Source organism: Corapipo altera, unplaced genomic scaffold (genome assembly GCF_003945725.1).
Source record: "Corapipo altera isolate COAL_440 unplaced genomic scaffold, ASM394572v1 1, whole genome shotgun sequence".
Classification (NCBI taxonomy): Eukaryota; Metazoa; Chordata; class Aves; order Passeriformes; family Pipridae; genus Corapipo; species Corapipo altera.
Genome location: NW_020884873.1, coordinates 6,112,033 through 6,125,606, shown reverse-complemented (window position 1 = coordinate 6,125,606; position 13,574 = coordinate 6,112,033). Strand labels below are relative to the sequence as shown.

General features: G+C 40.0%; 1 protein-coding gene across 11 annotated transcripts in view; it reads left to right on the top strand.

Moving 5' to 3' along the window:
• The window catches only part of ERC1 (ELKS/RAB6-interacting/CAST family member 1), a 277,563-nt gene that overhangs the window by 257,311 nt on the left and 6,678 nt on the right, over window positions 1-13,574 (top strand). For 9 of the 11 annotated variants that reach the window (XM_027657027.1, XM_027657055.1, XM_027657045.1 and 6 more), the window contains one exon: window positions 3,218-3,406. In XM_027657027.1, coding sequence (XP_027512828.1) covers window positions 3,218-3,406 — 189 coding nt within the window. Of the gene's footprint in view, window positions 1-3,217; window positions 3,407-13,574 lie in introns of those variants that run through there. The other 2 variants (XM_027657068.1, XM_027657059.1) reach the window with 1 other exon arrangement.

Here is a 13,574-nt window from a genome sequence, read left to right as displayed (position 1 = left end):
GAAGGGTACAGGAGGAATGTGTTTCGAAAGGGGATTTATTTCTGAGCGATCAGATGCAACTGTTGTATGAAAATCTTCCATCCTTACTTGCTAGATATGTCTGCTTTCTTTTTATCAGCAAGGGTTTCTATTCACAAAGAATGGCCAGATAGGTTGGCAGGTCGGATTCTTTTCAGACTGGAATCTGTACATCTGATGGATATTCAGTATATTGTGGTATCTGAAAAGAGTACAAAGCAGCTACTACATTGATGGGACAGCTAGTTATTAGATGTTGACTACTGCTTCTGCACATTTTCATTCTATAGAAAGCTAGTTTTTTAAGATGTGATATTCCATCACTCTACCCTCTGTGGGCAAATCAAATAGTAAGAAAGATAGGAAAGACATTAGTTCAGTTAGAAGTATCACTGGTGTTCACCTGCACAGTCAGTACACTTTCAGATCATAATCTTCATAACAAATAAGAAATTAGGGTTAATAGTGCAAATTCAGTAAATAACCAAAGCTGATGGATATAATTGGCTAAATACAGTTTTGCTGGGTAATGGAAGTGAAATGTAACTGTGTTGACACCATTAGAACATCCCTTTCTATTTGCCCTGTGTACAGGAGAGCAGAGTATTCTGCCTGCTGCAGTTTGCAGTCACTGAATCACAGAATGGATCAGGCTGGAAGGGACCACAGTGGGTCATCTGGTCCAACTTCCCTGCTCAAGCAGGGTCATCCCAGAGTACATGGCACAGGTTCTGGAATATCCAGTTGAGGGAGACTCCACAGCCTCTCTGGGCAATCTGTTTCAGTGCACGGTCACTTGCACAATAAGGAAGTTCTTCCTCCTGTTCAGATGGAACTTCCTGTGCATCACTTTTTGCCTGTTGCCTCTTGTCCTATTACTTGGCACCACCAAGCAGAGGCTGGGTCCAGCATCTTGACACCCTCCCTTCAGATAGTGATAGACACTGATGAGGTCTCCTCTCAGTTGTCTCTTTTGAACAGGCCCAGCTCCCTCAGCCTTTTCTTGTAAGAGGGATGCTCCAGTCCCTTAATCAGTTTTGTAGCTCTCTGCTGGACCTGCCCCAGGAGCTCCATATGTCTCTTGTACTGAGGAGCCAGAACTGGACAGAGCACTTTCAGATGTGGCCTCACTAGGGGTGACTAGAGGGGCAGGATCACCTCCCTCAACCTGCTGGCAGTGCTCTTCCTAATGCACCCAGGATACCCTTGGCCTTCTTGGCCATAAGGACACACTGTTGGCTCATGGACAGATGGTTGTCCAGCAGGACCTCCAGCTGCTGCTTTCAAGCAGGTCAGCCCTCAGCCTGTGCTGGTGGATGGGGTAACTCTTCCCCAGGTGCAGGACCCCGCCTTTACTGAATTTTAGACAGTTCTTCTATGCCCACCTCTCCAGCCTGTTGAGGTCCTTCTGAAGGGCTGCACAGCCCTCTGGGGTATTGGCCACTCCTCCCAGCTTTGTGTGATCAGTGAACTTGCTGAGGAGGCATCTACCCCTTCATCCAAATCACTGATGAATAGTTTAGATGCTGGGACTAGTACTGAGCCTTGGTGGACACCGCTAGTGGCAGGCCTCCAACTGTGCCACTGATCACAGCCCTTTGGCATCTGCTGTTCAGCCAGTTCTTAATCCACCTTGCTGTCCACTCATCCCATCCTCATATAACAAACCATTATTTTGATGTGTGTGTTTGTATCTGCAAACAGAGGTTGCCCCAAGGCTGCAGGTAGCACTAGGGTTTTTAATAAAGCATATGAGGTCACTCTCTCTGAGGGTTTCTTGCCTGTCTCCTCTACCATGGCTGTCCTGTGGCTTTTGGTAGTCACTGGCACCCTCATGTTCTGGTGTAGGCTCCTGAGCACAGCTAAGCTCAGCAGGACAAGGAGCCTGACATTAGTCAGCTGCTTAGCCATGCCTCCTAGATCCTCAGACTCTACAGAAATTAATCCATGTAGAACAGTGTTGGAATCTAAATAAGTGAGCCCTGACAGCCTTATTAAAAGGGGTCAAAGCCAGGGTCTCTGTTGAAAGTAATGCCAGCACCCTGTTTCTGTTGACTCAGAGATTATCTCACTCCTTATTCATTAGCAGGGTCAGAGGTGTCCTATTGGAAAGATATCCCCAACCCACTAACAAACAGCAGGTGCAGCCTCTGCCTGGGAACACAAAGAGAAGTTGCCAGTACTTTGGCAAGGCTTTCCAGCTCTCCTTGCCCATGTACATCAGTGCCTGTAGCTTCAGCACCTCGTTTTATGGAAGGGAGGCACTAAGCCCAGTTCTTCATAATTTTTCATCAGTTTTAAACCTTGGAGTTTTGTTTTACTGCGTTTTTGAATATGTGCCCACAAACATCTATAACAATGTGAAGCAGTGTTCTTGTGGGAAGTCATAGCAAAGGATGCCCAGTATGTATTTATGCACTTGAGCTCTATGTTTTTGTGAAAAGATGAAAAAGGGTTCTTCGGATACTTTTTATGGGAACTGGATGACTCCAGTTTGGGTTGCACTGAGGGATAAGGGTTAGATTCAGATTGGGTAAAGTATAGTGAAATAAAATATTACTTTAATAAAGTCCTTTGATTTTAGTTTTTTAGTCTATTGTATAGAATCTGGCTTGCATTATAAAAGTCGTTGCCTTTTCAAAACTACAGAAGACTATATTTTAACTATATAAAAGACTATTAAAAGTTGTATTTTAACTTTCTGGTGAAGATATGTTGCTACCCAGTTTCTTGACACAATTTGAAATTACTCTGTTTAGACCATGTTTATTGCATACTTAATTTACAATTAAATATTTGTTGGCAAAACTAGCTAAAGATCTGTATTGACATTGCATTGGTTGTGGACTGCCACTCCTTATCAGAAGAGTTATTTTTTGGTGAAGTAGTTGACTAAAGCACTGTTGGATAATCAGTAATGCATTCAATTTAATATCATTTCATTTTTCACCCCTATAATTGCTGTTTCCTGTACTAATCACACAGCTGTCATCACCACACCCCTTCCCCAGGGTCCTTGTTTTTTTCTGCTTCAGCTGGCTGGTTGGTAGGTTAAGGGCTGAGAGTATAGGGGGAAGGGTGATGTTCAAGTTTCTTCCAGTGTGAAGCTGAACAAGATTGTAACTTAGACGCTGATCTTTCCCTTCACTGCTGCTTGGGTCTCAGACTGTTCCTCACTGTGTCTGTTCTCTTATTTCAGATAATTCAGCCCCTCTTAGAACTTGATCAGAATCGCAGCAAGTTGAAGTTGTACATTGGACATCTGATAGCCCTCTGCCATGACCGTGACCCCCTGATTCTGCGTGGACTCACCCCGCCTGCTTCCTACCACCTGGATGATGACCAGGCAGCTTGGGAGAAAGAGCTGCAGAAGATGACCCAGGAGCAGGTGAGTTTGTGGTCTGAAGTTCTGAACAAGGGCCTGAACTGTTGATGTAGGTCTTACTGATGTGCCACACCAAAATGCTGTGAAACCATTGGGTAAGTGGTGAAAACAGGTAACAAAGGTCAACTCTTCGGCTGATAAAAGGAGTCAGTAATTTTTTTAATCATTGCCATTTAACATTTATTATGGAATTTCATCTCTTCCTTTGTCTGTACTTGAGACCATGCAGCTACACACTCATGGGAGATCAAGATACCACTATTGTCATGTTTTAACTGTTAACAAATTTTAGCTGCTCTTTACAATTGAATGTAGTCATCGGGATCTTAAATCTTATTTTAATTTCATAGACCATTTATATTTCAATTGGCACATTTTTATGAGTCACTTTATATAAATGAATACAGTGTCCTTGCCTTCCGTTACAGTATATTCTGCCAGTAATTTTTACTGCTTACCACCTTACCTGGATACCTAAATCAAGATTTGGACTCAGTGTGCTACATGTGATACACCCATGCTTATGTACACACACGGTGACTTCAGAAACCCAACCCCATATTTCCAGGAGATTTGGAATATGGAACTGAAATGGTTTAATAACAGTTTGTTTGATGAAGTCTCCACAAGAGACTGTCAATCTAGTTATAAATCAGATACTGAAATAATCTTCTCCGAGATCTGAGGATGTCTTGCCTTCTTTAATCCCTTTATTGGCAGTTTTTATCTCTTGGTTTTAGACTATAGTTCATCATTCCCTACAACCCTACAATTCCTAATTCCTTCCTAATTTCTCTTTTCAATTTTTTAATTTTACTATTGTAAAATTACTCCTGTGTTACTGAATGCCTTTTTTTTTTTTGAGTTAAACTACTACCAGGAGCTTGCATCTCAACTAAATGTGACTAATTTTGTCTTTTTGACGATGATTTTGGATTATAATGCCAATTCTTTCACTATTTACTTTTATATGTCTTATACTAAACTCTATCCAGTGTTCACACAAACTGGTGTAATGCCTATGTAGTTAAAAGGGGATTTGTGGGTCAGTGAACACTATCTTGAGCCTGTCTCAAACAGTTCAGCTCTGGTTTTCTTCTTTTGTGATGTTAAAGCTAATTTCCTTGAACTTTCAACTCAAGACTGAATTTTCATTCAAAAATTGGAGAGAGCAGCCAAATTGCAGGAAGCCAACAGGAGCATGTCTAAAAATTCAGAAAGAAGAGCAGACCTCTGGAGATAAATAAGCCTGTAACAGGGCTGAGATGGTACAGGACAGTCATTCTTTCTCTTTGTACCTGTCTTCATACATTTATTTGATTCAACATGTGCTGTGTGCCTCAGTGCATATCTACATTTCCCTCTTATAGGCATGACACATTCCTTTTCCCTGCAGAGCCTCTTGGGTTCTGTAATCATTGATACAGAATTAAAAGTTCATCAGTGTAATGCAATGCCATCTTTCTTTAATAAAGAGGTACAGCTCCTATGTTATAAATCAAAATGAGGCATACTATTTTGAACCACCTTCTCTGTCAGGGTGGGATAAAGCAGTGGGTGACAAAACCTGTGGCACATATGGGAAGCACCTCTGAAAACAGGAGTAAAGGCTGGATATGGGCAAAGTTTGGATGTCCTTAAAATAAACTGCCTTTTTAGTTATAGCTGTGATGGTCTTTGTATATAATCAAGATCTGTGGGGATAGGTGATGTTTGCTATTTGATCAAGAGATGTAGGTAAAGAAAATAGGAAGGGCTTTCTTTGTCGAGTTCTTCTGAATAGCCAGCCCAGAACAGCCACTGTTTTTTCCAGTTCTTTGTACTGGTCTAATAAAAGATAATATTTCCCATTAAAACTTTGCTGGTGCATTAACAACATTTATGGGTTACGCAGTAAAGAAAGCATTGTGAAAAATTGTGAGAAAAAAGAATTGCCTAAGTTGTCCTGGAGAAGAGAAAAAAACTATTTTTCTCTCCTTTCACATTATTGTCCTAACCCTGCCTTGTTGTCACCACAGTTGTTTAAAGTTACTACTCCAGTTGGGATTCCCATGCATACAACTGAAATAAAATGTAGCTGTCTCTTCTGCTTTCCCATACTCACTTGGATTGTATTTAAGGAACTTCAGCTGAAAAACACAAATTAATGATATATTTCAATTTACAAAGCAGATTTTTCATTTAGTTCATGGAGCTTTTCTGTTTCTAACTGCAGAATTTCCTTTGTGCTTTAAGTATTCCCATGGGGGGTGGGAATCAGTTCTCCGGATTCGCAGAAGCCCATCACGGAACACCCATTTTACATCTTTGGAATTTTAATGAGTTCTGTAAATTACTTCAAATCCGGTGCATTAAATTCAGTCCTGTCCCTTCTAATATGATCTTCTGTAGATAATACTTCACAAGTCTCAGTGGGAAAAAATTAATCCTCTTGAATGTTAAGAAGTGCTAACGTGATTAGGGAGGATACATTTAACCGAGCACCAATAATATTTAAGAACGATGCCAATGTATCCACTTCTCACCAATGAGACTATTTGGTATGGTTTGGTTGTTTTGGGGTTTTTCTATAAATAGGTAAGAATTCATTTTCATACTGCTGCTTTTGGAGCTGTGATTTCCCACTGCAGCAACTTTGATCGAGGAAGGTTGGTCTTCCTGTGTTTCATCACTGCCAATATACTCTGTAGGTCTCTCATACCTGCTGGGGAGGCTCAGGTACAAATAGAAGGAGTTTTCTGTGGCTTCTTTTAGTAGGTACTAGCATATGAAGTTAGATGTAAGCTTGTCACTCTTCCAGCAGTCCACAGTGACCCACAGAAACTAATGTACAAATAGTTGTTGGAAAAGTATCTGCCAGCATCAACACCGTATGCCACATAAATAACTTTGTGAAGTCTCAAAGTCTGACTGATAGCTGGTACCTCTTATGTTAAATAGTATCTTTAAGCTACCATTAAAGTCAGTGATAGTCCTGAGTGACTTCAATTGATTGTAATCAAAATTTAGGGCCAAGATGCTAAATCATTCTTTGTTGGCATTTTATCAAAGACATTTTGTAAGGCTGACTTACTGTAGTAAAATTTTGGTCCATTTGTAATGAAGGCCTCAAGCCAGTACTTAGGAGTATATGGTGTCTCAAAACCTAATCTAAAATAGTACACTAGTCCAATTTGTGGACAATAAAGAACCTGAAGTGCTTAGAACCATGTCATTAAGTTGTTCCAATGGTGGAAAATATCCCTTTGAGTCAGTTCTGACCCAATGTCCCCAAATAAGTTAGCCAGTACCATTTCTGAAACTGTCCTCCTTCAACCAGTTCATGTCCTATTCGACTTTTCTTATTAAAAAACTGAAGTTACCACAAGGAAGGAAGAATGTTCCAAATCTCAACACCAAGAAATAAAAATTCCATTCATTCATTACGAGTAATTGCATTATCCTAGCAATTTCTATTAAATGCAATATTTTCTTTCACTTTGTCCTAAAGGTATCATTATGGTAATATTCTTGAGCTCTGTAGAACTACTGCTATGTTTCATGTTTCAGATAGTTGCCTCTAAGTCCAGGATTTTATTCCTGTATGAAAGGAAATTACATTAAGAACATAATTATATGGTCCACGTTTTTATTTATAGTTTGAGCTTTGTTTTGCTCTTATCTTTACAAAGGAAAAGAATGGAGTAGAAACAGGAATTTGCTGAAAAATGTCATTTCAGTGTGTCAGAGGTGGTGTACTGTGCTGTGGTGGAAAGGCAGCAGTGTGAGAAAGTAAAAAGAAACAACGAAACAGAGCAGCGACATATTAGGAGCAGTCAACAGTGTTTGTTTTGTTAATAGTTTATGGACAATTAGAAATGTTTCTTACTGCTCTAAATCCATCTTCAAAATGTTCAGAACATCATAATATGGAAAGCTTATTTTCAATAGGTCCTGCAGTGACATTCTGAAAAACACCATTTCTTCCAACAGCAGAGGACCTATACAGTTACGATAACTTTGTTAACCCAAGGAGTAGGAGGCATCTTTCTCCCTGGCTCCCTGCCATCAGTGGCTCTTTCCAGCCATACCCAACATGTCCTGACTTCATCCAGGCTGCTGGGTGTCCTGCCAGTTTCTGCTGGCCCCAAAACTCCATTTTTTTTCCCCACACAATCAGTCTGTCCCTCTTTCTCCAGAGGTGTTTCTGGCATCATTTGTACAGTGACCTGGACATGGACAGCAGCCTTTAAGACCTGGGCAGATGCATTTCCATGAGATGGTCTCTCAGAAGTCACCTGCTCTGGGAGCTTGTCTCACCCCTCTACCAACACAGTGTTGTACCTGTGGCTGCTTCGCTGTGAGTTACTGAGAGAGGCACTTTTGAAAAATCTTTATCATCATAGAAGAGCCTTTGTAGTGCAGAAAGGTTCTGCCTTCTGCCTTCCTCCTTCTCGCTGTGTACCAGCTTCAGCCAAAGAACAGACCTTCTAGAGATTCCTACTTACTAATCCTCTCCCAAGAAATCAGGAATGTCTTTTCTGCTCAGCTGCTCGAAGCAGAAGAAGGAAAAAGGTGATAATGTCACCTCACTGTATCAATCACAACCTGCTGTATAACCTGAATAGTCATGGCTTGTTTCCAAGGAGCATAATTTACATTGCACATAATTCACATTTCACTCTCAGCAAAGTGATGTTCATCTTTTCATACGAAAGGGCACCAGAGTGCATATATATAGCTGTCAAATTTCGCTTTAAAATTGCATATTTGCTTGCTAAATTTCGAAAATATTGAACACATATTTTGATCTGCTATGCAAGCAATATTGTTAGTGGAATAAGCTTTACTCTAAATTACAAATAGCAATGTTAAAAGGCTCCTGTCTGCTTTTTTATTCAGATCCCACTTGTGTTCTTACTTCTGTATCGTCTATAAGAAAATACTCAACTTACTTAGTTTCTGTAAAGAAATTTCTCTGATATATTTTGCATTTAGTCATTCTAAATTACTCTGTTACTTCAGTTTTACCCTGTCTTCCTTCTCTGACTGCTCTTCCATCAGCTTGTTATCTTCCCCACCTGATTTATGTCATTTATTTTTAATTTGTAATCTTATGGGAATGCATAATGTATTTTAAAGTTAAACAGTCCCCTTCTGGTCTCTGTTAGAAATTAGAAGTAATAATTGCAACCATTTATATCCTTCTTTGCGTGCAAATGTATTTCCTGAGTTTAGTGGAGAAAATAATGTATATAGAAACTCTCTAAAACTTTTACATTTTATAGTATTTTAAACTTTTATATTTAATCTTTTGGGTGAGGATGAGAACTTGGGATCAGTGCCATAGTTTTTAAATACTGATTAAAGTCACAAACGTTATCTTTAAGTTGACCATGTCCGTAATGCCATAACATTATTCATTTTTATTTGTGCATGAAATTGCTAGTTTTAATTAAAATATATACTATCAATCAGTATCTTTAACTATTCCTGACTTGAAAAGAGATATAAATTGAAAAACATTGGTTTCAGGACATGCTCAAGTGTTGTGTATGTGTGTGAGGTGTGTCAAAAAATTAATGTGGCCTCATTTCAAGCAGTTCCTACAAGCAGATGTTATAGCAGCCTGAGCTATTACCTTGTTTTTTCAAGGGCAGCTCACCTCTCCATATGTTTTGCTATTAGTAACAAGTTCTGTTACACTGGTCCTTGTTCTGACACCATGGTCCTTGTGAAAGCTGGTGCTGAGCTATAGCTGTGGATTCTACTTGGCTTTTTATTTTCTTTCCAGTTAGGAATAGTTAGTGATAATGATTGATAGGATATATTTTCATTAAAATTAGCAATTCCATGCACAAATAAAAATGGGTAATGTTACGGCATTGTGGATATGGCCAACTTATGGAGTACTTGAATAGTACTCCCAACCTTGTCTTTTCTTCTCTGTTTTGCACCTTGTGGGTACGAGACCGTAAATGCCCACCAGTCCTCTGTCCTAGCTGTTTAAAAGTTTTTCCAAAACTCATCAGCTAGGGCATATAGGAGAGCTATTTAAGGTTTGCTTTGTAGACAGGTGAATTTTCCCTGTGTTCATGACTATCAGGTACTGGCTTGACTAAACAGGCAGAAGGCCCTGTGGGGATGTGGAGCCCCAGTTTATCAGCAGAGAAAGCAAGTGGCAAAGTACAAGCCCAGCATGAAGGGTGCAGCACAGAGTAATCCTGGCAGTGTCAAGCAATCTGGCTTCAGGAGAATAAACTGGCACAGTGCATTGCAGCTGAAATGAGGAGAAGCAGCCATCATTTAAGTTGGAAAAGACCTCTAAGATCATCAAGTGCAACCATTAACCCAACGCTGCCACCCCTACCACTAAACCGTGTCCCTAAGTGCCACATCTACACGTTCTTTAAATGTGGTAGATGTAATAGTTGCTATTTGTTCTGCTTAGCCACAAAATAACAATGTTCTGTACACTTACAGCAGCATTAATTTTCAGTGTATAATGTACAACAGAATTTACATGAACAGCAAATTGTTCTCTGACTGTGAAATGATTGCTGCTGTTGCTGGAGGATGGACATATTGCCTGCAAGTGCCAGATTTGCAGAAAAACTTCTCCAGTGAAATGCTAACTATAACTTACAGGGATTGATATTACTCCTTCCCATTTAAATAATCTTGAGATTCCTTCCTTACCAAGGAAATAATAAGATTTCTGCTGTTCACAGAGCTTAGAGATGCTCAGAAATGCAGGATAAATCCCATGTGCAGAGCTATTTCAAATATATGGTACAAGAACCCTCAACAAACTTTTTGAGGGTTTGTTGTCAAAATTGGTTGCAAAATCTAATCAAATATATTTAAATATATTTAAAACATACTTTTAAAGTTTACATTATTTAAAAAGACAAGACTCTTTAATTTGAAATCTTAGTTTCATTTTTAAATGCATTGGTTTTAAATATTTTGAAACAGCTAGCATGAAAACAAAATTTCCAGATAGAGCAGAAATATTAAAGAGTTTACGTTACATTTTTTTTTGTTTGTTTGTTTTTAAAGCTTGTCAGACTGCATTTCTGTATTCTGAACCCTTTCTTTTGGCCATTTTATAGGTATACAGTTGACAAATAAAGGTTTATGTGTAATTGGTTCTCACTACTTCAAACATACATATTTACACTGGTTGGTCTTGGTAGATGCAAAAGCTTTTGTCCATTTGCCTGAGATACAGTGAAGTTTAACTTATTTTGAGACAAAACTAAGGTTAAGATTAAATCAGTTTAATTTCTTATTGATGCTTACATTAAGCTATAAATGTATTTTTCAGACTAACCATAACCTGATTGAGAAACATTTAAGCTTTGGAGAAACATAATTCCATATCCCAGTGTTGTAGCCTAATAGAAGTCCTCCCCTTAACCTTGTTTTTGTGCTGCTCTACAAGCATTTCATATTCTGAATTCAGTTTTTCTGCCCTTAGCCTGTGTTTGCCTTTATTCATCAGTGTTTTTGTGGAATTGTTAACAAGAGAAAAATCCCACTGGGGAGTAAACCTTCTCCATATAAATAAATTTTAAAGGATCTTAGCTTAATGTTGCCTTGTTTATGCTATGGAATAAGCAAAGGCCACAAAAGTTCTGTGAAGCAGCACCACGATTCATCTGGTGTGCATATAAAACCATAGCATCCTATTTCTTAACTAGGAAGTTGTCTTCTCTCTAAATGTCAGCTAATCTTTAAATAAGTTCTGAAATATCTTGCAACAGAAAAGCTAAATTCATGTTGAATTGTTAGGGATTTTTTTTCACTGATGGAGTTTAACTATAAAAGGAAAAGTATTCCTATCATGACTTGCTCTAAACCCAGGAAGGAAGGCAGCAGTGTTGAAAAGTGTCTGAATTTGTGGCAGATTATCTGCAAGCTTTCATTCCCCTGAGATGCTGAAGGTCCTTTCTGTTCTTCTGTCCAAAGATAAATACTGTGAAGCACTTCTGGGGTCCTTGCTATCCTTTTCTTTCTGACCTGTCTATTTTTACTTGCCTTCAACTAGACAAACATCTCTGGCCTTTCCTTCTCTTTTTTGGTCATTTCTGTGAGGCAAGTGAATGAATTTCCTCATATCCTCAGCTGAAAACGCCCGCAAAAAAGGACTGTTGGCACTCCTTTATTTTCATAGAAAAATGGCATGGGGAAGATAACACCACTTCTGTTTGCACTCAAAAGAAGAAAATCTAGGAAACCAGGAACAGGCCTGCATAATACCTTTAAAGAAACTTCTCTAAAATTTGGACTGCCAGACATCCAGGTGAATCAAGTTATACCACTGAGAACTGGATGTTCCCCGTTAAGGCCCTTGCCTGAATGAGGACTGACGTATGCTGCTCACAGCTGTTTCTGAGAGGAATGACGTAAATGGAGATGACATATAGGATCTAGAAATGCTGCCACCAGCCATATAGTCAATTAAGATGTCTTTGTTGAAGCAGAAATCACATTATTAAACCTAGATGTTCTGAAGCTAGCAAACTCAAGGCTATCATTGCTACTTTTTTCCAGGACATTTCATCACAGACATCTGCCAGCCAGCTGTGTAGACTTTCTGTCTGTGCTAATTTGCAAAGTATTGTTGCTGGCCTTTAGCATTCAGAACCATCTCCTTTTGGGCTCTTGATGGTCAAAAACTCATTTCTTGGAAGTATTTTCTTCCTCTAAGTCGGTTGCTTTTGTTTGATTGCATTTGATTTATTAGCTTTGGCATGGGCTTATTTTGTTGGGCTTATCTTGATTTTATAAGGCATCTTATAAATACAGAAGTGCTGACCAGTACAGCAAGAGACCGAGATTTCACTGACATTGAAGTACTGCCCTGCTGAAGACAACATCCTGCAGGATTCTTCCTTGTTCACCAACCTCCTTTCAGTTTTGGAGCTTAATCTCTTAGAGGTGCTTTTATATTTGATTAATTTAATTGCTTTGTCCTTTCCTGGAGCTTCACCTGGAGCATTTGGCTGAAAGGCCAGGAGGAGGGATGCTGGCTGGGCAGGTGTGATGGTGCAGGACCTCTGCTTTCCCTGCTAACACTGCCCTCTCCTGGTTCTCCTCCTGCGGGCCGAGAGCTCAGGACCCTTGCAGGTGCCAGATAAGAAAAGAAGAATTACACTGTAGGCTGCTTCTCCCATTGCCTCCTCTCTCCCAGCCTCCATGGCCTCCCACCCTTCTTCTGATGAATGGCACTGTGAAATCTTTGCCCTGGCCCAGGAAGCCACAAGGCAGCCCTGTCTCAGAGTTGAAGGCTCAAACCATTCCCATGAACTCACCAGCAGTGAGGTGGTTTGCAGGCTGCCTGGATCGCTGGGATTTCACTAGTATGAGCAACCTGAAACTCAGAGGTAGTCCCTGAATCCCAGACTCCTGGCTTTTAATATCCAGCCCTGCTCCTAGCTGGCTTTTCTGACTCTTTCAATCCTGTTTGCTGACTGGACCTCTCCTAGGCTTATCCATCCATTGCAAATTTCTGACTAATAACTCTGCCAGGCTGTTGGAACCAGGCTAATCACCTATCCACAGCGTGCCATTTCTGAACCATTATGGGTTACTGCCGAATTCCCCCCCTTCTCCCCCGGGAGCCCTTACAGAGCCTGGAGTGCTCCCCTCCCTCTCGTTTTCCCCACTTCCCCGGCTCATGTCACTCCACAGAGCAGGATCAGGTTGCTCTTGCATTGTGATTCTTGGCAGGAGCCCCTCTCGGGTTCATATGGCTGCGCTGTGAGTACTGCAGCCAGTAGGAACAAAGCACATAAGAACACATTAAACCAACATTCAGCACGCAAAGCCCAAATAATTTACTATATGCTACCCTGCCTAGTAAAGGGAACAGTGTAGCAGGCTCACCCTTTTAATTTCCTTTCTCGCACTTTTGTCTATAGAAGTCTGTACCATAACTTCCTTAAAAAGCGTTTATGTTTATTCTGTAGTCGTTCTTAGGCTGTTTGTTTTTATGCAGTATTTCTTGCAGAAACAATCTCCTGTGCTTTGCTTGATACCATCACTAAACAGAGATGTACTGTTGTGTCTGGTTAGAATTTTAATTGTAGAAATCTGACCTTTGCCACTGCATTGTGCTCTTACAGTGGTAAAATGATCCCTGTTGAGCTGCTGCCTGATAGTTCTGTCCTTTTAAAACCTACAT